We start from the raw sequence: 26,591 nt of genomic DNA, 5'->3' as shown, positions 1-26,591 counted from the left end.
TTAAAAGAACAAAACTAAGCTACGCGTACACATTTCAGTACGACTATGAGTAAATGGCCATTTATCCAGTAGTTGTTTTTTTTTAAAACGCAGTCTGTCTCAAAATGACAAATCCGGTATCATCCAGCTGTGACTAGCCTGATGAGGACAAGTAGCATAGCCTAAAACATGCCTTCGTAATGTACCCACCCAATTCACCGCTTTTTTTGCAAGTTACACTAAAACTCGTGGATAACTTACAGTATGGCGTTAAAACGTTTGCATGGGCAATAAAAATGTCTAAAGTTTACTCACGTCTCTGTTGACCAAATGCTCGCTCCAGTAATGGCGGTTCTCGTCGTCCTCCTGATAAGATTCAAAAACGTAACGTGCTCGTACGTGATGACGTAGAGTGACGACGCAGAGGAAGAACTTGAACTTCAATCCCAGATGACAAGAATGCCATTGTTATGTCAACTGTGCGTCGGAATTTCTGAGTGGAAATACCGTTATCAGTGTTGGCTCAACAAAACCATTGAAAAGTTTTGGGCTGAAAGTTCAGTTGACCTAAAAAATGAAACTGAGCCAACAAAAATGGGATATCATTTAATACAGTGTATGAAAATAACGAGCCACTTGAGAGCGAGACTTTTCAAGAACATTAATTTATACTAGAGCTATTGTTCTAAAGACGTTACACATGGCCTGGTCCAACTTAACTAGTGAACCAGTGTTGCAAAAAAAATATTTTTTTAAAAACCCATCGGTGCATGACGTCATTACGTAATTACGGGAGTCTCCACTAAGATGGCGGACTACTATTCTGAGGCTCTGAGAAATCCGAAAATTTCGAGGGGCTGTAGCAACCCAATGTAAGTAGGCTGCCTGATGTGAGTGCCCGGATATCCGCCCGAGTATTTGCAGGCATTTGCATTCATTTCCACCATCAGGAATGCTTTGCGGTACCACAGCTACCCTATGTGAGTCGCGCTGTGTCGCCTGACTGTCCCTTCTAGGCTATAATATGATTGTAGCCTACCGTAACAACTCGGCCTCGGCCCCCGCCGAAAATATCCACCACACCACCACGGGTCCTCTGGTGTTGTGACCGTTTTAGGATCTTTTTTTCATATCCAATACTTGCACATTAAGAGTGACAATTCCATCATGGATGTTTAAATGATATGTGCGAATGCAGTCATGTTGAATTTAGGGTGGCCAAACCATGCCATGTCATGAAGAACGTGCATCACATTATTTAAACAGCTCGTGTAAACGGTTATCCTGACTGCCCGTGTCTTTTTGGAGATCGGAGGCTTGGTTAGCAATGGGAGAGAAATTAGTTGTGCGTGCGCACACGTCTGCACAATATCCACCGGACACGAAGTTACTGGCTCCAATATTTCAGCGTCCCGCTTGATTCTGTACTGACACTTTTAAGTTTACGTAGCACAATCAAATGAATAGGCTATGTCTAAATTATAGGCTCTAGTCTCCAATGTGCCTAGTTTCACGTGTTCTTGGCATCAATCTGCACAATAGGCCTATGCGGCATAACTTTTCGAGGGCTACATTTAGACGACCGGGTAAAGTATCGAGCATGGTCTGTCCCTTAACAACTCGGTCTCGACCCCCGCTGCAAGTATCCTCCACCACGAAGGTCCTCTGATGTTGTGACCGTTTTAGGATATTTTCATATAATACAGAAATAAGAGCGCGCGCGCGCCTCTGACTGTATCTAGACACGGAGGGAGAATGGCTCCAATATTTATATTCAGCGCCCAGTTTAATTCTGCACTGACACTTTTAAATGTTATGCCCAGATATTCTTTTAACTTGTTGGATATCCTGATATTATGTTTCACTAATGTAAGGAGTAAAACTTCCCGGGTGCTGGCTACATTTAGACTGGGTAAACTCGTGACTTTAATGCCTTCCGAAACGGGCTATTCCAGTGTCTATTTTAGACTATAGCCTTGTGCAAAACTTTTTATTTAACATTGCGAATGGGCGGGATGATTTGCTTAGACACGCAAGTGCTTCAGAGCAGCTAGAACTGTGCAAGGTGACTGCTGCAGTTTTCAGCTCAGTCCTCCTGGATAAACACAAAATAATGCCGACGAGAAAGTAACGCCGTTATCTTATGATGGATTCCCTTTGGGTGCCCGGTTGAGACAGTTTAATTTTCACACCCAAATCAATTCGGTTTTAAGTTATAATTTCATTGTATACTTTTTTATTATTATTTTGATGTCACAGGGCCTATTCTTTTGATTGGGAGATCAAGGAACTTTCTGGTGTCGCCGAAACGGCGATGTGCGGTGGGCTCTTTACGCACGGCACCTATGTCCCTTGTATCTTCAGTCAGACTCAAATCGGACCGAAATCAAGTAGTTGAGGTTAAACTGTCGTAAATACACGACCGAACGCGAGTAGCTGAGGTAAAATAGACGTAAATACTCGGGCGGATATCCGGGCACTCACATCCGGCAGCCTACTTACATTGGGTTGCTACAGGGGCATTGCCAGTCTAAGTTAATACAGGTCTGTGATATAAATGCATGGAAATACTCGGGCGGATATCCGGGTACTCACATCCGGCAGCCTACTTACATTCGGTTGCTACACGCCGACGAGCGTTGAAGGGGATAAGCAACTGCAGAGGTTGCAAGATCTGACTGCAGCCGCATTCATCCCACGATAATTTGACACCATGTGACATGTCACCTCGTCAACGCAACGTCGACGAAATTTCGAAGTTTGGCAGGAAATCTAACCGTCATGCAGCATTTTGATCCAGGGTGCATTGCTGTCTTCATGCGCATGCATGCGTTGATGCGAAATCGAATGCACTTATTAGCTGAGTACGACTTTGTTGCTGTCGACCAACATTGACGAAGCACGTGAGCGAGAACTTGTTGTCACGATGTGGGTGTTATTAAATACAGCCATTTAAAGTCAGCCACAAATATGAACGAGACGATGAGCTCGCACCAGTTTGCTCTACTAACACACCACGTGTGAGGAGTGGGGGGACAGGCAGTGAGGAGGAGCTGAATTGGGGACCTGCGCAAACTTGTGTAGAGGTGTGAGACAAGGCTCATAATACACACGCGAATGAGTTGTTGACCAACCAGTTCATGGGCGCGTGGCCTCGGTGGCGGGCTGCAGACGAGCGTTGAAGGGGATAAGCAACTGCAGAGGTTGCAAGATCTGACTGCAGTCGCATTCAACCATGTGACATGTCACCTCGTCGACGCAACATCGATTGGTCATTTAATTAACACAGAAAGGGCCGATTCTGGAAAGACAAAAGTCGCCTACAGAACTGTGCACTGCAGCATCCTCAAAGCAGCAGCTGCAGACTACATCAAGCATGTGCAGCACTGCACGGCTAAAATGGTGCTGTTGGTCAGCTGTCATCAATAATAATAATAATAATAATAATAATAATAATAATACGCTTGACGGTGCTGCAGATTACATCCAGCATGTGCAGCACTGCAAGGCTGAAATGATGCTGTAGGTCAGCTGTCATCAATAATAATAGGCCTAATAATAATAATAATAATAATAATAATAATGATAATGATAATAATAATAATAAGCTTGAAGGTGCTGCAGGCCCGAGGAAGTTTACTCTTTACACTCTGTGTTGTATTGATGTGATATAAATGTGATATTTTCCCACAGGATTGGCCACCAAGGAGTCTCTAGACCAATGAGAGTCTTTGGGATGATGTGGAGAAGTCCTTGGGCAGCCTTCAGACTCCACCATCATCAGTAGGCTACTTGGTGAAACTGGATGGAAATGTTAAATATTAAGTTTATTTTAAAAATGACCGCAGAGGTAAAAAAAAAAAATCTATTGCTAAAACACATGCTCACAGATTTTGAAAACAAATCACGACTTTTCCTAACAATAAAGACAGCTTGTTGACACTACGTTATGCCAATCATGAAATCTTGCCTCAAACCTGGTTGACATGTGAACTGAAAACAGGATCATAATAATTTTAAACACACATTGTGTACATGGCTGCTTACAACCGCCTCTCCAGGTAGAGTACACAGAAATAATGAGTACAGCCCTTAAGATAAGTGATGCTTTGCTTAAAACAAGAAAGTAAGGTTAATAATACACCTCAAATTACGTATTTGTACATTTCGGTGAAATTATAGGGATGCAAAGTGACACCCCAATAGAAATAAGAAAAGCAATGTTAGAAAAACTGTTACTTAACTATGAAAAATGTAATATTTAATATGAAGATATTATAAACAGTGACAGCACAGTCACCACAATGGAGTTTAAAAGGTGAATTCCACATTAAAGAATCATGTATCATTTATTTATTTATTCGTTCACTCTAATAAACAGAGAGGGACAAGCATACTACAGTGATTACAGTCACATGAAAATATATACATTACATTATTACAATATATATATATATATGAAGTCTGTTTTGGTTTTGGCATGACAGTGGTTCCCCTGGATCTGAATTAACCCCTTAGCACAGAGTCTATGTTATAACCTTACTGTCACCAGAGCCTATGTTATAACCTTACTGTCACCAGAGCCTATGTTATAACCTTACTGTCACCAGAGCCTACTGTATGTTATAACCTTACTGTCACCAGAGCCTATGTTATAACCTTACTGTCACCAGAGCCCATGTTATAACCTTACTGTCACCAGAGCCCATGTTATAACCTTACTGTCACCAGAGCCTACTGTATGTTATAACCTTACTGTCACCAGAGCCTATGTTATAACCTTACTGTCACCAGAGCCTATGTTATAACTTTACTGTCACCAGAGCCTACTGTATGTTATAACCTTACTGTCACCAAAATTGTAATGGCTATAACTTAATTTGTTACTAAAGGTTCTCTGTAATGTCATAGCAATGTTGTTATGATGTTGAGTATTTTCAGCAAATAGTGAATAGGCCCGCCGGTGACCCCATCTGCAGTTAGAGGCTATTTCCCAGTGTTTTCCAAACTGAAAAAGAAATTTAAAACACAAAAATGTGACAATAATGTAGCAAGTTACATTAGAGTATGATTGCAAAGTTAGCGGCAGGTTACTGACATGGACAGACAGATAATGAGTGATTAAGGTGGTTAATTATAAATTATAAATAATAATATTTTACCATAAATATGATTTTCTCAACCATAATAAAGCATCTTTCAGCGCAAATAAAGAGAATAATTATCAACACAAAGAACTAATCACCACATCTTTCTAATTACTGATAAATATGATGTCACAATGGTTTTACTCACTCTACTTTCTCAAGTCTGTAGTTTGGGTCTTCCACCAGAGCAGAGATCTGCTTGACTGCTGAGTCTCCTAGTTTATTATGATTCAGACCCAGCACTATCAGGTGTGAGGGGTTTGATGCCAGAGCTGATGTCAAATGAGCACAGCCCAGTTCTGTTATACCGCAAGACCAAAGGCTAGAGAGAGAGAGGGAGAGAGAGAGAGAGAGAGAGAGAGAGAGAGAGAGAGAGAGAGAGAGAGAGAGAGAGAGAGAGAAAGAGAGAGAGAGAGAAAGAGAGAGAGAGAGACATGCAGGCAGGCAGACAGACAGACGGAGAAGTGCATAAAATGTTACACAAAGGCTCATACAGACACACATTGAACACAAGAACAAAAACAAACACAAACTCACACCCATATAGTTTGCAGAGATAGAGTTCAGTAGTCTGATGGGTGAAAATGGTTTCTGATTCTTCTAAACAAATGTCTAGTCTGCTCTGCTTCATTAAACTGTTTGTGTCTTACCTTAGTTTTTGTAGTTTACAGTCTGGATTGCTGAGTAGAGCAGAGATCTGCTTCACACCTGAGTCTCCTAGTTCATTACCATCCAGATACAGCTGTGTCAGGTGTGAGGGGTTTGAAATCAGCGCTGAAGTCAGAGCAGCACATCTCTCTTCTGTAATACTGCAGCACTGAAGCCTGGAGATGGACAGAGAGAGGGAGGTAAAGAAGAGGTGGTACACTGGGGACCGCACACTGGATACTGTTCTATTTTCTCTTTATTTTTTAGAGTGAAGTTCCAGTGTGCAGTGTTTAGTTGGATTTGGTATGTATTGGTAGTACTGTAGTTCAAATGTAAACCACAGACCACCAACAAAACTGCCATGGACCACCAGTGGGCAGCAGTACAGCAGTACTGGTTGAAGACCCCTGACTTCACACACACACACACACACACACACACACACACACACACACACACACACACACACACACACACACACACACACACACACACACACACACACACACACACACACACACACACACACACAGAGATTGAGAGATAGGGCAGGACTGTACGTTAAGCTTTTTCACTAGGAGCACAGGTGCTCCTACATGAAAAAAAATAGGGGCACAGATAAAAATTTAATAGCACAGATAACAATTTAGGAGCACTACATTTTGTGAAACTTTTATTGTGCTTTTTTATGTAAAATACTGTGCTTATTGCACCATTGCTTACCACAGCAATAATGCACAGAGAGTATGGTTGTGTTTCCCACAGAAAGCATATTAGCCAAGGTTGCTGGAGGGTTTCTGCCAGAATTGCACCCAAACCACATGAAACAGATGTTGCAGTTTCATAGGCCTAAGTGACGTGGGACCCCCCCCCCCCTCCCTCCCTCCATCTTTAAAGTCAAGGTGGTAGGTGGTAGGTGACCTAACTAAGTGATGGGGAGGAATTGAAAAGCTGTTTCTTCATCTTTATGCACAATAGCCTATGTGCCATTAATCAGTGCAACAAAACAGGGGAGGAAATCACAGTTACCATTATTATTATTATTATTATTATTATAGCTTCGTGAATGATTGAAGCATGTAATCATCACATGCTTACTGAACTAGGTTAACTAACCTTTAAACATACTACAAGTTAATCCAACGGGCTTTATTATAGTCTTTGAATCCTCAAACGGTGTGTAATGAAACTGGGAGCAGCAAAATTCTCTCACTGTGTGGGCTGCTCTTTTTGATAGCCTGCCCTACAGCACCGGTAGCTGCTGGGCCAGCTAGACTTGAGACTTGCGTGCACTACTTCTGAATGCTCCTCGAACTATATCTTGACTGCGATGCATTTTTTGCCAAGTCATTATAGTACGGCGGATGGGACACACAAAAGGACCTTATCGTGCACTAAAGCATGAAAATCGGTACACATATCCTTCTTGATATGCTGATTAATGTTAGCGTTGGAGGCGTCGCGAAAAATGCATCGTTTTCAAGATGGCCGCCAAATCCAATATGGCCGACCCATATTAATGAATCTACCTGACACTTGGTAGTAAAAGCATGAAAATCGGTACACATATCATTCTTGATATGCTGATTAATATTACCATTGGAGGCATTGCTAAAAATGCTGTATTTTCAGGCTGGCCGCCACATCCATTATGGCCAACCCATATTAATGAAGCTACCTGACAGTTTGTTGTAAAGGCATGGAAATTTGTGCACAGTCACTTTTTATATTTTCATTGATAAAAGAACTCGATACTTTGCAAAAAAAAGTTTAAATTTCAAGATGTCTGCCAAATCAAATATGGCTAACGCATTTTAATAAATCCTTCAGGCACTTTTAGTAAAACCATGGAAACTGGTGCACATTTACTTCTTGATGTGCTCATTAATATTAGAAATTGAGGCATTGTGGGGAAAACACATTTTCAAAATAGCCAACTAAGATAGTGTTTATAAGAAAAAAAAGAAAAAAAAAACATATTTTTCTACAAATATATATTGGCATTGCATTGGTAATTAACACTCATACCATTGACAATGATTAAACATTATTGGCATGTTATCAAATGAAGTGATGCATGTGTTATGGTTCTGCCCAAACTGTGTCTGCCACCACCACATTAGATTATTTTCTGTAATGTGATAACTTTAGAATAGGTGCAAGAGTTTGCACCACCTCTTGTGTTCTACCACTCTATAATAGGTACATGAACTGATAAAGTGTTAAAGCTTTACACTTTGAAGATTGCTGACTTTATTGCATTATAGGTTTGATACAGATGGACAGATCTGTATGAAATGTTCTGTGCTAATACTCTTCAATAGGTACACTGATTGCATTCTTGAGGCCTCAAATAGGTAATACGGCAGTAGCGTTATGTACAAATCCAAGGCTTTTGAGGGCCTTGTGGGATGTACAGCACCTCTAGCGCTTAGTGATAACTGCATAGGCCATGTACAAATTCCAAAAGGGCCAGGATTTCAAGACTGCTAGAGAGAAAGTTCACTTGATTTGTTAATTTATGGACATTGTTATGATTGCTTACCTCAAAGAAACCGATAGTTGATGACTACTTCTAGATGCACAAGGTTTTCAAACAAACTGTAATCCTGCACCCAATGCAAGTTGTATGGCATATCTTGCCTGGTTAACACAAGATGATCTCACAAGTGAGATAATCTGGTGGTTATGCAATTTCTCATAGTAAAGTTGTGATTTACGATTGCCCATGGCAGTTTATAGGTTGTTAAGAATGTGGTATTTGGCATGTGTGTAGCCCATATCCAATCATGTCAGTTCTATCTATTCAAACAAACTGCAGCCATTGCCTTTACACCCCTACTCATTCTCCTGATTGAACCCCAAGATCTGGTACCCTCACTGAAGGATGGAATCCATGCTACATTTCAGATCAGAACAATTGTGTAAATTAGGATTTCACAGGCTATGGTATATACTATGGCCAACATCAATCAAACTGCCAATAATGCCTAATTAAAAGATTGACATAAACTTTGAATAAATGGTGAATGGCACAGTTGGAACATGATGGCCATCAAAAAGTCAACTCAGGGTATGTGAAATATAACTTGAGTGAAAAGTTTACGTGTACAGTGTTAGGATTCATTTCTAGACCATGATAATGATGTGAAGATTTGGCATATGATGTGTGAATATGTATGTATGCTTGTATGTCATTTTTCAAAGCGCTTTGAGTAAACTTCATAGTTTTAATACTGTGCTATATAAATACACATTGCAATGTATTGTATTGTAATATGTGTCAGTCATATTTGATTTTTGTTCATGGCCCCATTCCTAATATGAATAAGCATCTACTGTAAAGAAGTAACTATGTGTACCAATTGTCATGCTTTTACCACAAAGTACCAGGTAGTTAATATGGGCTGGCCATATTTGATTTGGCGGCCATCTTGAAAATAATGTTTTTTTTCCCGCAACGCCTCCAATGCTAATATTAATCAGCATATCAAGGATATGTGTACCGATTTTCATGCTTTTACCACCAAGTGTCAAGTAGATTCATTAATATGCTTTGGTCATATTGGATTTGGCGGCCATCTTGAAAACGATTATTTTTTTGTGACGCCCCCAATGCTAATGTTAATCAGCATATCAAGAAGGATATATGGACCGTTTTTCATGCTTTTACTACCAAGTCTCAGGTAGATTCATTGATATGGGTCCTTCTTATTGGATCTGGCGGCCATCTTGAAAACGATTAATTTTGCGCAACGCCTCCAATGCTACATTTAATCACCATATCAAGAAGGATATGTGTACCGATTTTCATGCCTTTACTACCAAGTGTTAGGTAGATAGGTAGATTCATAAATATGAATTGACCATATTGGATTTGGTGGCCATCTTGAAAACGATGAATTTTTCATGACGCCTCCAATGCTAATGTTAATCAGCATATCAAGAAGGATATGTGTACCGATTTTCATACTTTTACTACCAAATATCAGGTAGATTCATTAATATGGGTTGGCCATATTGGATTTGGCGGCCATCTTGAAAACGATGCATTTTTCGCGACGCCTCCAACGCTAACATTAATCAGCATATCAAGAAGGATATGTGTACCGATTTTCATGCTTTTACTCAAAAGTGCACGATCAAATCACCCATCCGCCGAACTATTAGGAAGACAACGGTTTGGGAAATGCCAGTGACGTCTTTTAAATCACATGAGCTAGCTAACCGAGTGGCTATTTCACTACCGGATTCAAGAGGTTTCCTGATAGCAATGCAAACTCCTGCATTTGAATGTTTTAAACACCAGCCCATTCCGAAAAGCTGGAAGAAGTTTTGGCTCATAACATTCAACTGGGAGATGAGGCGTGCGCACGTTCTGGCCGATGGGCTGTGGCTCTGTGCGATTCAGTTTTTTTCTGCGCGCTACGGGAGAAGAGATGGTTCAATCGTAGCCAACGCGGAATTCAAGCAACATTGACCGTCTTTTTGAAATACATTCCCACTGGGAGATTGACACTGTCTGTCAGACAGGCAAGTGCATGTATGCGAGGAGGAGGACTACCGCATTTAGTATTAGGGAATCGAAAAAAAAAGCGCAGCTCTCGCAATCATGCACTCGAACTCAGGAACAAAATGCGAATGAAAGGGTTGAAATACATACTCGCACACGTGCGCCCGTTTTATTTTTCTTTGTCGCACAGTCAAAAATTTAGGCTCAAAATGCAACCAATTGGTCGCAATGTACAGCCCTGTAGGTAGGCCCGGGATATGTTTGCTGCATATCCCGGTGTGCACAAACTGAGCAGCAATGCACCATATTGCACCATGTGCCTTGTGTCAGGAGTTCTACCGTATGCAAAGCTGACATTAAATACACATGGCAACATGTCCGTGCATACATTTATGTATCCTACCATGTGTGTATCCTGCAGCAAGTACAGTATACCCCGGGCCATAGAGACAATGAGAGACAAGAAGCAAAAAGTTGCAAAAAGTGAAAAAATGTACACACGCACACGCACACGCTCACGCACACATACACACACACACACACACACACCATCTTATTGTTTACATGATGAACTACAATAGTGTTTAGTGTGCTTCCTCACACACTCTTTGGTGTCATTACTTACCACAGTATCTGTAGTTTACAGTCTGGATTCCTGAGTAGAGTAGAGATCTGCTTCACTTCAGAGTCTCCAAGTTTATTACTACTCAGATCCAGCACTGTCAGGTGTGAGGGGGTTGAAATCAGCGCTGAACTCAGAGCAGCACATCCCTCTTCTGTAATACTGCAGTTCCTAAGCCTGGAGAGAGGGATAGAGAGATGGAGAGATAAAGAAGAGGTGGTAGAAGGGTAAATAATGAGAGACAGAGAGAGCAGGACATTGTTTTGGCACCTTCTGTTACTTAGACCAGGAGGTTTCAACTGGTTCTGGCCCAGGGACCACCATTCAGACTAAGCAGTGGTCTACTGTGTGTATGTACACATTCCAGTGAGGGTAGTCCCTACTACACCAAAGAGTTAACATCTGGTTCTGGCCCAGGGGGTGGAGACTGAGAGGTAGTCTGTGGCCCACTGTGTTTGTATCCGTGTTACAGAGTGGGGAGTCCCGTCTACATCTTAGCAAAGAGTTAACATGAGGATCACTGAATAGGAAAAGGTCCCCCACACATGAGGGTCACTGCATAGGAAAAGGTCTGTCTGTCTGTCTGTCTGTCTCCAGCAGCAGGTTATGTCTCCAACAGCAAATTAAGTCTGCAGCAGCAGGTTAAGTCTCCAGCAGCAAATTAAGTCTCCAGCAGCAGGTTAGGTCTCCAGCAGCAGGTTATGTCTCCAGCAGCAGGTTAAGTCTCCAGCAGCAGGTTAAGTCTCCAGCAGCAGGTTAGGTCTCCAGCAGCAGGTTAAGTCTCCAGCAGCAGGTTAGGTCTCCAGCAGCAGGTTAAGTCTCCAGCAGCAGGTTAGGTCTCCAGCAGCAAATTAAGTCTCCAGCAGCAGGTTAAGTCTCCAGCAGCAGGTTAAGTCTCCAGCAGCAGGTTAGGTCTCCAGCAGCAGGTTAAGTCTCCAGCAGCAGGTTAGGTCTCCAGCAGCAGGTTAAGTCTCCAGCAGCAGGTTAGGTCTCCAGCAGCAAATTAAGTCTCCAGCAGCAGGTTAAGTCTCCAGCAGCAGGTTAAGTCTCCAGCAGCAGGTTAAGTCTCCAGCAGCAGGTTAAGTCTCCAACAGCAGGTTAAGTCTCCAGCAGCAGGCTAAGTCTCCAGCAGCAGGTTATGTCTCCAGCAGCAGGTTAAGTCTCCAGCAGCAGGTTAAGTCTCCGGCCGCAGGTTAAGTCAGTTATACTGATGAGAATTCTTTCCTACATTGCTCATTTGGCTCCATCATTCCATGTTAGGAATTCTGACAGCAGACAGTGAAAGTGGTCTGGAGAGTCACCATTCACTACTAATGACTCATTTAAGCATCAGCTGACTCAGGACAGACATTACTTACCTTTTCATCCCTGACATTTGTCTCCCCTCATTCGGCTCCCTCAGCCAAAAGTTACATGTGGGTAATTCAGAGAGCAGACAACAGTTGACTTGGGACAGTGATTACTGACTGTAGGTACCTTTAAATCCTACCTAGTGTCTCTTTAAGGAAATTTGCTATGAACAAAACTAGTATGGAGGGATGTAATACCCACCAGTACAAAACACTCATTGGTGCATAAAGTTGGATCTGGTGTTTTTTAAGAGTAGTAGTTTAAATGCACAGCAAGTCCCAGACCAAGCTAAATAATGTTGATGAGTTTAAATATTTAGGTGTGACCTTAGATTCTACTCTTAGTTTTAAGAAACACATTAAAAAGCTGGGTAATACTGTGAAGTATAGCATATCAAATTTTAGACATATCCGTAACTCTCTGAGTATTGATGCTGCTGTGACTTATGTCAATGCTATGATTATGTCCCACCTGCATTATTGTTTATCAAGCTGGTCCCAGGCCAACAAGACTGTCTTAAAGGAGAAGTCCAGTTTTTTGAACATTAAGGCCATTTTCTGAGTGGTCTGCAATGTTTTAGAGTCCCCCTCGCCGTTTATTTCATGTTTGCTGCAGTCTCTGTTATTTGGCTGATTTGGATTTGATGTCAACCAGCTTTAGAATGGCCGTCTATGGGCACCTGCAACTCTGTTCTTAAAATCACCTTTAACATTTGTTTTCAAGAAAATGCAACTCACCGAGTGTTCAGCAGTATTCACTGGTGTTCCTTAACAATTTTTGTAGCGAAATATGGCATCTGTCGTGTTTTATGTGTGTTTTATGTAGCAATTTGTAAATTAAGTTTCACTTTCACTTTCTTTCACAAAATGGCAAATAAAAAATGACAGAAGCCATATTTCGCCTTGAAACTTGTTAGGGACTGATAGTGAACACCCCTAACCACTTTGTGAGCTGTAGACTTTTGAAAACAAATGTTTAAGGTGATTTTAAGAACAGAGTTGCAGGTGCTCATAGACGGCCATTCTAAAGCTGGTTGAGATCAAATCCAAATCAGCCAAATAACAGAGACTGCAGCAAACATGAAATAAACGGTGAGGGGGACTCTAAAACATTGCAGACCACTCAGAAAATGGCCTTAATGTTAAAAAAACTGGACTTCTCCTTTAAAATCCATTGATTCACTATACAAGCAGGCCCTGGAGGTCCTAGATAGAAGATCTTTTCAGTACCACCATTGTCCTATACTGAGCAAGTATAATATGCTCAGCCTTGAAAACATCATACAATTTTCTGATCTGCGGCTAATCCATACAATTATTCACAATGCAGCACCCCCACCCCTAAGAACATTTGTTCAACCCTGCTCTGAATTGATGAGCAGAACGTCAAGATCCACCATTAGGGGTGATTGTAGTCTCCCAATCCGACGAACTGCTTTTGCTCAGTCAGCCTTCTCCTTCAGGGCAACCAAAACATGGAATAGTCTACCCAGTAATCGAAAAAGTATTACTGATTATCAGGCCTTCTCAAGGGGTGTGAAAAAATGGATATTAACCAACCAGTATTGTCAACATTAATCATATGTTTTTTAAAATATGACTCACAATGTGTGTGTGTGTGTGTGTGTGTGTGTGTGTGTGTGTGTGTGTGTGTGTGTGTGTTTGACCCATGGCCTATGGATGTGCTTACTTGTTTATATCTTGTTTATGTTATTGTATTTTAATATTTGTTTTACCTCTCCAGGGACTGCAGATGGAAATTAGCTATATAGCTATACTCTGGCACAAGCCATCTTTTTACTTCTGTAATCAATGTGTATTGTGCATGGTCCCTGTTGAACTAAATTAAATAAACTAAACTAAACTAAACCATCAGCAATACTTCCATGGACCACCAGTGGGCAGCAGAACTCTGGTTAAAAACCCCCTTACTTATGCGCGCGCACGCGCACATACACACACACACACACACACACACACACACACACACACACACACACACACACACACACACACACACACACACACACACACACACACACACACACACACACACACACACTCAGAGATTGGTAGGCCCGGGATATGTTTGCTGCATAACAGTGTGTGCACAACTGCATGTGATGGAGTGCACATACTTACTAAAGTACTTTGCGGAAATGCAACCATATTGCACCGTGCGCCTTGTGTCAGGTGTGCTACTGCCTGCAAAGCTGACATAAAAAACACATGGCAACATGTTCGTGCACACGTGTGTATCCTGCAGCAAGTACAGTATATCCCGGGCCATAGAGGGATGTGAGACAATGAGAGACGAGAAGCAAAAAATGAAAAAGTTTACACACACAGACACACAGACACAGACACAGACACAGACACAGACACACAGACACAGACACAGACACAGACACAGACACAGACACACACACACACACACACACACACACACACACACACACACACACACACAAACATTCGATCTTGTTGTTTCCATGATGAACTGTAATAGTGTTTAATGTGGTTCCTCACACACTCTTTGGGGTCATTACTTACGCCAGTTTACAGTCTGGCATCCTCAGTAGAGTAGAGATCTGCTTCACTCCAGAGTCTCCAAGTTTATTACTATCCAGATACAGCTCTGTCAGGTGTGAGGGGTTTGAAATCAGCGCTGAACTCAGAGCAGCACATCCCTCTTCTGTAATACTGCAGTTCCTAAGCCTGGAGAGAGGGATAGAGAGATGGAGAGATAAATAAGAGGAGGTAGAAGGGTAAATAATGAGAGACAGAGAGAACTAGCCTGGCCGCGCCAAAAAACCCTACAGCAAAGCTGCCCCCGGGAGCAAATTCATTTTGCGGCCACTAGGGGCGTCTAGATTTCTAGGCTAAGAGAGAACAGGACATTGTTTTGGCACCTTCTGTTACTTAAACCAGGAGGTTTCAACTGATTCTGGCCCAGGGACCACCATTCAGACTAAGCAGTGGTCTACTGTGTGAATGTACACATTCCAGTGAGGGGAGTCCCTCCGAGTTACCAACTGGTCCTGGCCCAGGGAGTGGAGACTGAGAGGTAGTCTGTGGCCCACTGTGTTTGTATCCATGTTACAGAGGGGGGAGTCCCTTCTACACCTTAGCAGAGAGTTAACATGAGGGTCACTGAATAGGAAAAGGTCCCCCACACATGAGGGTCACTGAATAGGAAAAGGTCCCCACACATGAGAGTCACTGAATAGGAAAAGGTCCCCACACATGAGAGTCAGTGAATAGGAAAAGGTCCCCCACACATGAGGGTCACTGAATAGGAAAAGGTCCCCCACACATGAGGATCACTGAAAAGGTCCCCGACACATGAGGGTCACTGAAGAGGTCCCCACACATGAGGGTCACTGAAAAGGTCCCCCACACATGAGGGTCACTGAAAGGGTCCCCACACATGAGGGTCACTGAAAAGGTCCCCCCATCCAGTGCTGCCAGTTTCAACAATCGCCAGCGCATCCCTATACTGGCTGAAGCGCTTTCTTCGTCTTGCACGCTCCCTCGCGCTCTCTCGCTCACTCACTCACAGGCAGGCAATTGAAATTGACTCAGGAGTTGTTGCTTCGTTCGATTTTTATGTTTTGCACATTTCCTCAACTTAAGCCCTTAAAGCCTGTCCTTTAAAATAAATGTAGAAGTCAGTTAATAATAATTGTACCCTAATAAGGAACCTATCCTTCAGCTGGCGATTACAAAGCTCTCTCTCTCTCCCCGTTTCACTCTCCCCCCTCACTCATGCCGTTTTCTTATTGTCTCGAACTGTGCTTTAAAATAGATGTAGGAAGTAGCCTAATCAATTATCATTATATTGTAAGGGATATTCGATGTTTATAGCTTTGCTATCTTCATGTTTTCCTGCCATATAGCGTCATGTGGAATGTGTCATCAACATGATGATTAAGAATGAACAGGTGCTGCTTGTGTGTGATATGGTCTAGTGCTGCTTAATTGGGTGTAAGGTATCATGCTGCCTATAATAATGTTAGTATGCCCCATATTATTTATTAATGTAAAATGTCAACAATAATTTGCAAAAGACCTACAGTGAGGATAATAAGTATTTGATCCCTTGCTGATTTTGTTGGTTTGCCCACTAATAAAGACATGATCATTCTATAACATTAATGATAAAATGTATTCTAATATAGAGAGACAGAATATCAAAAAGAAAATCCAGAAAATAACTTTGAAGAATATATTTTAATTGATTTGTATTCCATCGAGGAAAATAAGTATTTGACCCCTCTAGTCAAAGAAGACAAAATACTTGGTGGCAAAGCCCTTGTTTTCTCATACAGATGTCAGATGTTTCTTTCAGTTAATGACAATGTTTGTGGATATATTAGAAAGGATTTTTGTCCACTTTTCTTTGCAGATCATCTCTAAATCACTTAAGTTGTATGACTGTAGCTTGCCAAATGGGAGCTTCTGTTCCCTTCACAGGATTATTATAGGGTTAATGTTTGGAAACTGTCTAGGCCACTTCATGACCTTAATGTGCTTGTGCTTGAGCTACTCCTTCGTTGCTTGGGCTGTATGTTATGGATTATTATCATATTGGGAGGCCAATCCATGACCCACCTTCAGTCTAGTGGTGGTGGGAAAGAGGTTGGCATGCAGCATTGTACGTTTACATGTCTCCCTCCATCCATTTCTTGACAATGTGAAGTTGTCCTGTGTCTTGGCCAGACAAACAACCTCAAAACATAATGTTACCACTTTCATTTATGATGTTGGAGAAGGTGTTGTTCTTGGGATCATAGGCAGCATTTCTCTTCCTCCAAACACATTGAGTTGTGTTAATGCCAAACAGTTTGATTTTGGTCTCATCTGATTCCAGCACCTCCCAATCATATCCTAATCCAGTTTGATGTTCACTGGCAAACCTCAGGTGAGCCTGAACAGGTTCCTTCTGAAGCCGGGGTCACTCACTTGTTTACCACCACACATGCTTGACACCATCTAAAGCAAATTTGTTTATCTTGGTCTCAACAGACCTGAACAGACCAAGGATATGGATCACTGGAACCATGTTGTGTGATCTGAAGAGACCAAGATAAACAAATTTGCTTTAGATGGTGTCAAGCATGTGGTGGTAAACAAGTGAGTTGTGCAAAAAAAGGTGTATCCTCTCATAAGCCAAGCATGGTAGTGGGACTGACATGGTTTGGGGATGCATGAATGCTGTCAACATTGGCAATTTGAAATACACCTAAAAGAAACATGCATGTCAACATGCACTGTGACTACTGAAGCAGATCATGATATTCTCCATAGGATTGCATTCAAATCTCACACCAATCTATTTAAGCCAGATGCAGACTCAAAATTTAAAAGTTCAATGCAAAGAAAGGTTGAAACGCACACTGATGACCTCCCTTGTCATCCCTTTTCATTTCGTTTCATTTCGAGACGATTCGAGCCAACATAGCCCCTTCTCCACCGGATTTTAATCTGGGGTGTACTCACTTTTGTGAGTACATGTTCAAACATTAATGGCTGTATTTTGTTTTTTTCTGAGTGAACAAGAAATTTAAGCGGTTAAATATGTTGTTAAAAGGTCACTAATCATTGTGTCAAAGTTACATTTCTGTAATGCTTTCCTATGAAAAGATATACTCAAAATTCTGCAAAACTGTGAGGGGTGTATTCACTTTCATGATATACTGTATGGTAGGCTGTGTCGACATGGAGGTTTGTCATCCTGTTCTTTTCATTTTATTTTTACACATTTTGTTTCCACAATGTATTTGTTTTTGTTTGTGAAATGTCATTGTGAACCTGCATGCTCAGGCTTTCCATAGCCAATACAATTTGAGTAATTTGGGGAGCAGCCCATAAAACTTCAAAATCGATTTGAGTGCCTTGAACAATTGGAACCAGTTGCTCCCAGAATAAAAACTGAACGTACACCGCATTGGAACAACAAGAACAAAGTTAGACGGCAGCTGCCTGCCTCTCCTACAACACTTGTTGTTGGTGATCTGAGTGTGAAAAATATCGGAAATGGAACTTTTAAAGTGTCCTGTCTGCCCCATGCATCCGTACGTGAGACCAAGGACAGTATCCCACAATTGGTGTCTGACCACAGATCTATTGATCGCCTTGTTGTTCACTGTGGGGCAGCGGATCTGTTCAAAGAGCAAATAACTGTCAAAAAGGATTTTAATGACTTATTTTCAACTCTAAAAGATCTGAAAATTCCATCCTTCATCAGCGGGCCAATACCAGCACCATGCTATCGCGACTATGCGTTTTCGAGATTAAATTGTTTAAACACCTGGCTGTCAAGGACATGCAGATCCAACGGTATCAGCTTTGTTGACAACTTCGACCGTTTCTGGAGACGCTCTGTACTCTTAAAAAAAAACAGTGCAGAACTGAGTTGGACCGGCGCCAAAGTGCTGACAGACCAGTTGGTTTACAGCATTGAGACCTTGGGCGCTGATAAGCGGCCTGTATCTGTATCCACTCAGACACAGGGGCATTTCAACAAGCCCTCTGTGCCTGTAAGTGTGCAAACTGAGCCACAGACTGGCGAAAGCACACACACAGATGACGTAGCCAAGTCCCTCTCTGCTCAAGTGGAAAACAACGGAACACACAGAACTCGCCACAAACTGAACCAGCTTTCGGAACAGCTGGAAGATCTGTCACAGAAACTGGCAGCAAGCCGCTCGCCGGAGATCAAGTGTTCACCTCCTTGTCGGACTGGCAAAATGCCATTGGCATCACCAATTCCACCTCCCAGGTCTGCCAAAAAGCGACTGTCCACACAGGAAATAGGAAATGTGGTTTCCTCAAAACCAAACTCACCCCCCAGATGTGGCGAAACGCAGCCACCAGCTAGGCCTGGCAACGGCGACAAAATGCAATCACCAATGGAATCACAACCTTCCCGGAACGACGAAACACCATCTTCATCTCCCAGACTGAGATTTCCAGCAACTATGGCGAGACTACTCCCCTATGCCAGATCTACCTTTTCTACCCCCAGACATTCCTACCAAGCCTCCTATGCGGATATTTCTCAAGGTCAACCTCATTCTACCCCAAAATCTAAAAGGATACTTCCATCCATGACTGCACCCAAAAAAGGCAAAGCCCCACAACCACCTGTCTGTGCTCTGGAGTACAATAGTATCAGTGATGATGACCTTGTTGAAAGCACAGTCTGATATCAACTGGGTCCCTACCCACATAGTAACAGTGGTGTTGAAAATAAGCAGATAAGGGGACCCGTGGACAATCGTATTCCAGTTCTAACAACAAAGCGAGGTCTCTTGAGGACACGCATACATTCCCCCAGGAGGGCAAGCATGGAAAATCTCAGACTTGTCCCAAAAAAACTCACTACCACAGTGGAAATGCCTCCAATGCTCAATGCTAAATTAGCTTTACAGAATAGTAGATCTCTAAGGAACAAGCCTTTTGTTGTCAATGAGTTTATCTGTACCCAAAACCTTGATTTTTTATTTTTAACTGAAACATGGCTGGAAAAATCCACTAGCTCTATCACACTTATAGAAGCAACTCCGCCACACTTTAATTTCATTAGTACAGAAAGGCAGAATAAACAGGGAGGGGGGATAGCAATTATTTTCAAGGCACTGTTTCAATGTCAAAAGACATCACTAGGTGAATTTTCATCTTTTGAATACTTAGCTGCAGTTCTAAAATGTTCTTCTGACATACTGTTATTGACTATTTACAGACCTCCAAGACTTTCTGCACCACTCTTCTTAGAGGAATTTGGTGAGCTGTTGTCGAATGTTTGTGTGGACTATGAAAGCTTGTTTATAGCAGGCGATTTTCTTAGAGAATGTCTATGCTAAGGAATTTTTAAGTCTTATTGACATTTTTAGCCTCACACAGCATGTAACAGGACCAACACACAACCAAGGTCACACTTTAGACCTAATAATAACAAAAGGCCTTAATGCTTGTGCTAGTGTCAAAGACTATGGCTTTTCTGACCATTACTGCATTTTTTCTGATGTTTCTATGTACCCTCATGTTCAAAGGGAATCTGTTACAGTCAAAAAACGTATAATCAACTGTGAGACAGCCTCACTCTTTCAGCAAGCACTTTCAGAGATCCAAAGTCAAACTTCAGAGAGTGCAGATGATCTCATGGTTAATTTTAATTCAAGGATGACCCGTATTATGGATGTTATTGCCCCCGAAAAAATCAAAACAGTGGGACGTGAAAAAGCACCTTGGAGAATGAATCCCACAGTTATATTGCTAAAGCAAGAATGCAGGAGGGCTGAAAGACAGTGGCGTAAATCCAAACTTGAAGTCCACTACCAAATCTATAAACACACACTCTCGAAATACAACCAAGAAATTTCTAAAGCTAGACAATCTTTTTTCTCTGACATAATTAACAGAAATATTAATAATGCACGTGTCCTGTTTGGCACTGTGGAAAAGCTAGCAAGGCCCCCAAATCAAATGCCCTCTGAGTTCCTCTCAGTCAGCAAATGCAATGAGTTCGTACCCTTTTTCAAAGGAAAGATTGAAAAAATACGTACAAACATACTCACACATGTGCAACCGACCCAAGATTCAGACCAACTTGCTATGGTGAAGTTAAATCCTAACCTCATGAGAAATTTTCATTTAGTTGATGTGGACATTCTTAATAGAAGGGTACAAAGTCTTAGCTCCTCTACATCTGACTTAGATATTTTACCAACAGCCTTCTTCAAATCCATCTTAAATCTAATATCATCAGATGTACTTCAGATCATCAACACCTCACTACAAACAGGCATATTCCCAGGCTGTCTGAAAGAAGCAGTTGTGAAACCCTTACTGAAAAAGAACAACCTGGATGCACTGGTACTAAACAACTATAGGCCCATATCCAATCTACCATTCATGGGTAAAATAATAGAGAAAATTGTTTTTAACCAATTAACTGCTTTTCTAATGTCTAATAGCTATTTTGATAAGTTTCAATCAGGTTTCCGTGCCTACCACAGCACTGAAACAGCTCTTATTAAAGTTATGAATGACATAAGATTGAATTCTGATGCTGGCAAATTATCCGTCTTGGTGCTACTCGATTTGAGTGCCGCTTTCGATACAGTTAATCATTCTATACTACTACATAGACTGGAACACTGGGTTGGCTTTACAGGCATAGTGATCAACTGGTTAAAATCGTACTTACAACAAAGAAGTTTTTTTGTCGCCATTGGAAGACATACCTCATCACCGATGTCTCTGAATTGTGGGGTCCCCCAGGGCTCCATTCTGGGACCACTACTGTTCAATCTGTATATGTTGCCACTGGGACACATTATCGAGAATAACTCCATAAATTACCATAGCTATGCGGATGATACCCAGCTCTACTTATCTATGTCCCCAAATGACTATACCCCCCTTGAATCACTCTATCATTGCATGGACCAAATTAACAAATGGATGTCTCACAATTTCCTCCAGCTGAACACAGATAAAACTGAAGTAATTATATTTGGGAAAAGAGAGGAGAGACAACATATTGCTACTATCCTTGAAACGAAGGGACTGAAAGCAAGGGAAACAGTTAAAAATCTTGGGGTCCTCATTGACAGTGACCTAAACTTCAACAGTCACATGAAAGCTATTACTAAGTCTGCATTTTATCACATAAAAAACGTCTCTAAATTTAGGGGCCTGATGTCTAAACATGATCTGGAGAAGCTTATACATGCCTTCATTTCTAGTAAAGTTGATTACTGTAACAGTCTTTTTACTGGCCTCCCCAATAAGACCATTAAACAGCTTCAACTTGTACAAAACGCAGCTGCAAGGGTTCTTACAAAGACAAGGAAGTTCGACCACATTACTCCAATTTTAAGATCGCTGCATTGGCTCCCAGTAAGCTACAGAATTGATTTTAAGGCTATGCTACTTGTGTTTAAATCACTAAATGGAATGGGACCCACATATCTACTGGATATGTTTCAGCTGTATGCACCAACTAGGTCACTAAGGTCAACGGAGAAGAATTTGCTGGTGATTCCAAAAGTCAAAACAAAGTGTGGAGAGGCAGCCTTTAGCTTCTATGCTTCAAAGCTTTGGAACCAGCTTCCAGATTACATAAAAAATGCACCCACTATTGATAGCTTTAAATCTAGACTCAAGACAAAGCTGTTCTCAGATGCTTTCCCCTAGCTTAAATTACTTATTATTATTATTTTTATTTTTATGTTTATTTAATTTGTTTTATTTTATTTTATTATTTTTTTACCTTATGTTTTATCTTAATGTTTTAAATGTTTTTTGACTCTAATTCATTTCCTTCTTTCTTCCCTGTTTCCTTTCATTTACATTTGTTAACTTTGTGAAGCACATTGAGTTGCACCTGTGTATGAAATGCGCTATATAAATAAACTTGCCTTGCCTTGCCTTAGTCTTTGCAATTTCACATGTTTCATAAGCCCTAATGGATCTGGTTTTTTTTTTTTAGTTTTAATACTGGTTTTGAAGGTAGGCCAAAGCTTTTCTCAGGGATGGATCATTTTTCTTTCCCCTTCTTTTAATCCGTTCAGAAATAGTGTTATGAATGTCCTGTTACCTGAATGGCACTACTGAACTTGTGATGCATTGATCGCGACATTGTGTTATGTCATTGTCCTGCAGTACTGTGGTACTTAACTTTTCAATGACTATTACTGGATGTCACTGGTGGTCCGGTGTGCATGAAGGCGCTTCCTCACACTGGGGTTGAGTACCTCAGAGTGTCGACTGTGACGTGAGTTGGGTTAACCTAACTGGACTCACTAGTCTAGTCATTAACGCAGTTGGTTTGTTTTGCTATCTCCCAATTGTGATTTATTTCTTTATTTTATTTGTCAGTTTTGTTTGTTTTTTATTTTTCTCCCTTCCGTCTGGGTTTTATTTTGCTTTACGGATGGTTTATGGTTGGTTATGTCAACATGTACAAGTTGGGTGAGATTTAACCTTGCATTTTATATAAGCCTACTTGTTTCAAAATATTATGAGAAGCAGTTATGACTTAATTTTATTGCTTTCAAAAGTGGTTATGTGCCACAGTTTCATGTGAGGACTAATCTCATCCTATCTTATTAGTTGTAACGATGTGGACAGCTAGGTGGTTTGTGGTGCCAGTTTGATGAATTGTGTGTATTGTTTGGATGGCGTGTGTTCCCATACTTTGTTTTCAGCTCCCTATTTTACGTGTGCTGTCCTTACTGACAGGAGTTGGGCTAGGCCCCTACATCTACCATGACCTCATGAACGACGGACAGTGAGAACTGCATGCCAATATGTTTTTTTGTGGTTCTGTTACGAAGTGATTTATGCAGGCCTAACTACTATGTGAAGCCAACTATGTCTGTGAGTGTAGTAATTTTATACTGCATGCTCGTTGTTTTCATTTTCTTTTTCATCATTTTGCTGTACTCTTGATAAATGTTGCTCCCCCATAATAGTGCTGTCTATTTTATTTCAAGTATAGATTATGAGGCAATGGTTGGGCTGTTTTGGGTTTTGTTTTGTCAACACTGATGACATGAGGTTTTTTTTATTTCACTGCTCTCTACTCTGTTCCAGCTGCACACCTCTCCTTGCTACTGTCTGTGTGTGGATGAGTTGACTACTGGGAGCTTCTCTCTTTGAGGCAAATTTGTTGACTGTGTCTGCCTTTCCTATACTAGATTTTCTTCGTAATCTATGCCTTGGCCAATGTTTGATGAAGCCTGCCTTGATGTATATGCACCTCTGTGATGGAGGGTGCAGGGTGTTTGGAAGTGTTTATGTTTGACTTTATTTTATTTTATTTGGTTTATTACTTTTTGGGTTATGCTGTGACATGCTGTAATTTTTTTGTTTTTTTTGTTTTTATTTTCTCTCCCAATTGGTTTGGTTTTCTTTTTCACAGTTTGATGTGGACTGGTGTTTTTGTGTGAACACTTATCCTCCTCATTTACTGTGCTCAAAGTCTGTTTAAGAATTACTTCAGTGTTATTGAGTCATGTGGATGACACATGCCTCAAACAGGAGAGATATTTTAGGATAGTTACAGATGTTTTATGCATAAGACCTTTATGGATGTTTTATTTTGTTTGGTATTGATCAATTACTAATTCTTTAAAGCACATGGAATAGTGACTGTTTTTGAAGTGTGCTACTCCTCAAATTAATGAATAGTGCATCAAAGAAATATATGCGTATAGGGCACACGTTAAATGAGATCTTGTTCTGAAACTTCACCCCTAACCTAACCTAAAACATTAACTTACAACAGTGCTGATTTGACTAACCATATTAGAAACACATGGACTATGATAAATGTTTAGAGTAGAATACTTTTCCCTGTTCTTCTTCATCTCCACAGGAAAAAGTCCTGCTAGATCAAGACTAAGGCCAGTGATTGGATGTTCATCAAAGTGCTGTCAGTTGCACGTTAAGACTGTCTATACCAAGTGCTGAGCCCACTGTCGTGAGGGTTGCAATACATCTCTCGCACTGCAATCCTGGGAGCTTGGAGTGGAGAGAGCCTCCCGGTTGCCGTGGTTGGGTGTGGACCTGGCATCAAATGGACTGAATGTTTACATTCCGTCCGTCTCAGTACTGGTGGGGTGAGCAAGGAGCTCCCCTCAGTTTTAGAGGTTTGACTTCCCCACAGCCAATGGAAAGTGCAAGCGTGAAACTGTGTTTTTTTCCTTACAAGCTGGAGACTAGAGATCAGNGGCGGTTCTTAATGTAAGCACTTGAAGCACGGCTTACCGATTAAAAAAAAAACAAAAAAAAACAAACCAAAAATCCGATTTGAAATCCTAAAACTCAGAGCCGTAAAACTGATAAAACAGCGACTCCACACAGTGGCTATGGTGAAACACTGTTTACCAGCGATGGTGAAACACGGTACTACAGCAAATGAAGCACAAATTCTGAAAGACTTGAAGTCAATGACAGCGATTCTATTTTTTATTGGTTTTCCAGCGATGCCCCGCCAGGTTTTGAAGCACGGCTTCTACCAATAACGCGCCTGATAATATGATTGACAGGTGAGTTGATGAATGATAACTCGATCTGACGCGTTGCTTCGGTGACAGTTGACTGACCCTGGCTGACAGGCAGTTTTTTGACACATTCAGGCAGCGAGGCTATTGTGATCGGCAGCAGTCAAAGACAGAGAGCTAGAACTAGACAATGTCAGGACAAATATCCACAACTCTGGACGTGGTCGATAGGATCTCGACACATTTACGCTCGCTTACCTACAACGAGAAGTTGACATTTAAACGTCAGGGTAGGGCTACACCCGATTTAACGTTGATTCAGGGCACGGGTGACAGACATAGGGCTTTTCGGCGGGAGTGGTATGTGACCTATTCTAGGCTAACAAGTAGCAGTGTTACAAATCGCTTATACTGCTGGCCTTGTCAAATCTTTTCCTCATCGCACAATAAGAGTTTTAAGTGGGCTAGGACAGGATTTGTTGACTTGCGCAACTTTCGTCGTTGTGCTAAAAAGCACGAGACAAGTGCAGCACATGTACGGGCTGAGGTAGATTTGACGAAGCTGGGCTCAGCTAATCGAATTGACCATTTGTTGGACGAGGGAGCTCGTCTTCAAACTATTAGACATAACGAGGTAGTGCGCAAAAACCGAGAAATGCTAAAGAGGCTAGTGTCGGTGACATCTTTGCTTGCCCGCCAAGAGATGGCTTTCAGGGGTCACGATGAATCGGAGCAGTCAGCGAGCAGAGGGAATTATAGGGAGACTGTTGATGTCGTGGCGCTCTGGGACAATGTATTGACAGATCATTTCCAGGCCCCCTCCGCTGGTTTCGTTGGATGTTCGAAGATCATTCAAAATGATCTGATCGGTGCTGTAGCGACCGTACTTCAGCATGAAATACAAGAGGAGATAGATTCCGCTCCCTTCTTTGCATGGCAGATAGATGAAACAACTGATGTTTCCTGCCATGCACAACTTGCTATCATCTTGAGGTTTGTAGACATTACTGGATGTATCCAAGAGCGGTTTTGGGGTTTCTTTGATGTGTCCGCCGCCCGGAATGCCCAGGCTGTGTTTAACTTGGGGGACACTGAGATGGATCGCTTTAGCTACAGCGCAAAGCTAGTTGGGCAAACGTACGATGGGGCTGCGGTAATGGCATCTGAGCTTAATGGACTTAGAGCCAAGGTTGAGGCAAAAGCTCCCAACGCAGTTTTTGTTCATTGTTATGCACATCGCCTTAATCTAGTTTTAGCACAAGGAGTGAGGTGCATTTATGAGGCAAAGGTTTTCTTCGGTACCCTAACTGGGTT

General features: G+C 41.6%; 1 protein-coding gene across 1 annotated transcript in view; it reads right to left on the bottom strand.

Moving 5' to 3' along the window:
- Positions 1-4,330: 4,330 nt before the first annotated feature.
- LOC134449224 (NACHT, LRR and PYD domains-containing protein 3-like) overlaps positions 4,331-26,591 on the bottom strand; it is a 59,908-nt gene continuing 37,647 nt past the window's right edge. Inside the window, exons 7-10 of the mRNA XM_063199068.1 lie at positions 10,913-11,086; positions 5,777-5,950; positions 5,275-5,448; positions 4,331-4,987 (exon numbers count right to left, since the gene is read on the bottom strand). Of these exons, the coding sequence (XP_063055138.1) occupies positions 4,966-4,987; positions 5,275-5,448; positions 5,777-5,950; positions 10,913-11,086 (544 nt within the window). The 3' untranslated portion in view covers positions 4,331-4,965. The remainder of the gene's footprint in view (positions 4,988-5,274; positions 5,449-5,776; positions 5,951-10,912; positions 11,087-26,591) is intronic.

The sequence above is a fragment of the Engraulis encrasicolus genome, chromosome 5 (genome assembly GCF_034702125.1).
Source record: "Engraulis encrasicolus isolate BLACKSEA-1 chromosome 5, IST_EnEncr_1.0, whole genome shotgun sequence".
Classification (NCBI taxonomy): Eukaryota; Metazoa; Chordata; class Actinopteri; order Clupeiformes; family Engraulidae; genus Engraulis; species Engraulis encrasicolus.
The sequence above is the reverse complement of the archived record's forward strand: the minus strand, read 5'-3'. Positions and strand labels throughout refer to the sequence as shown.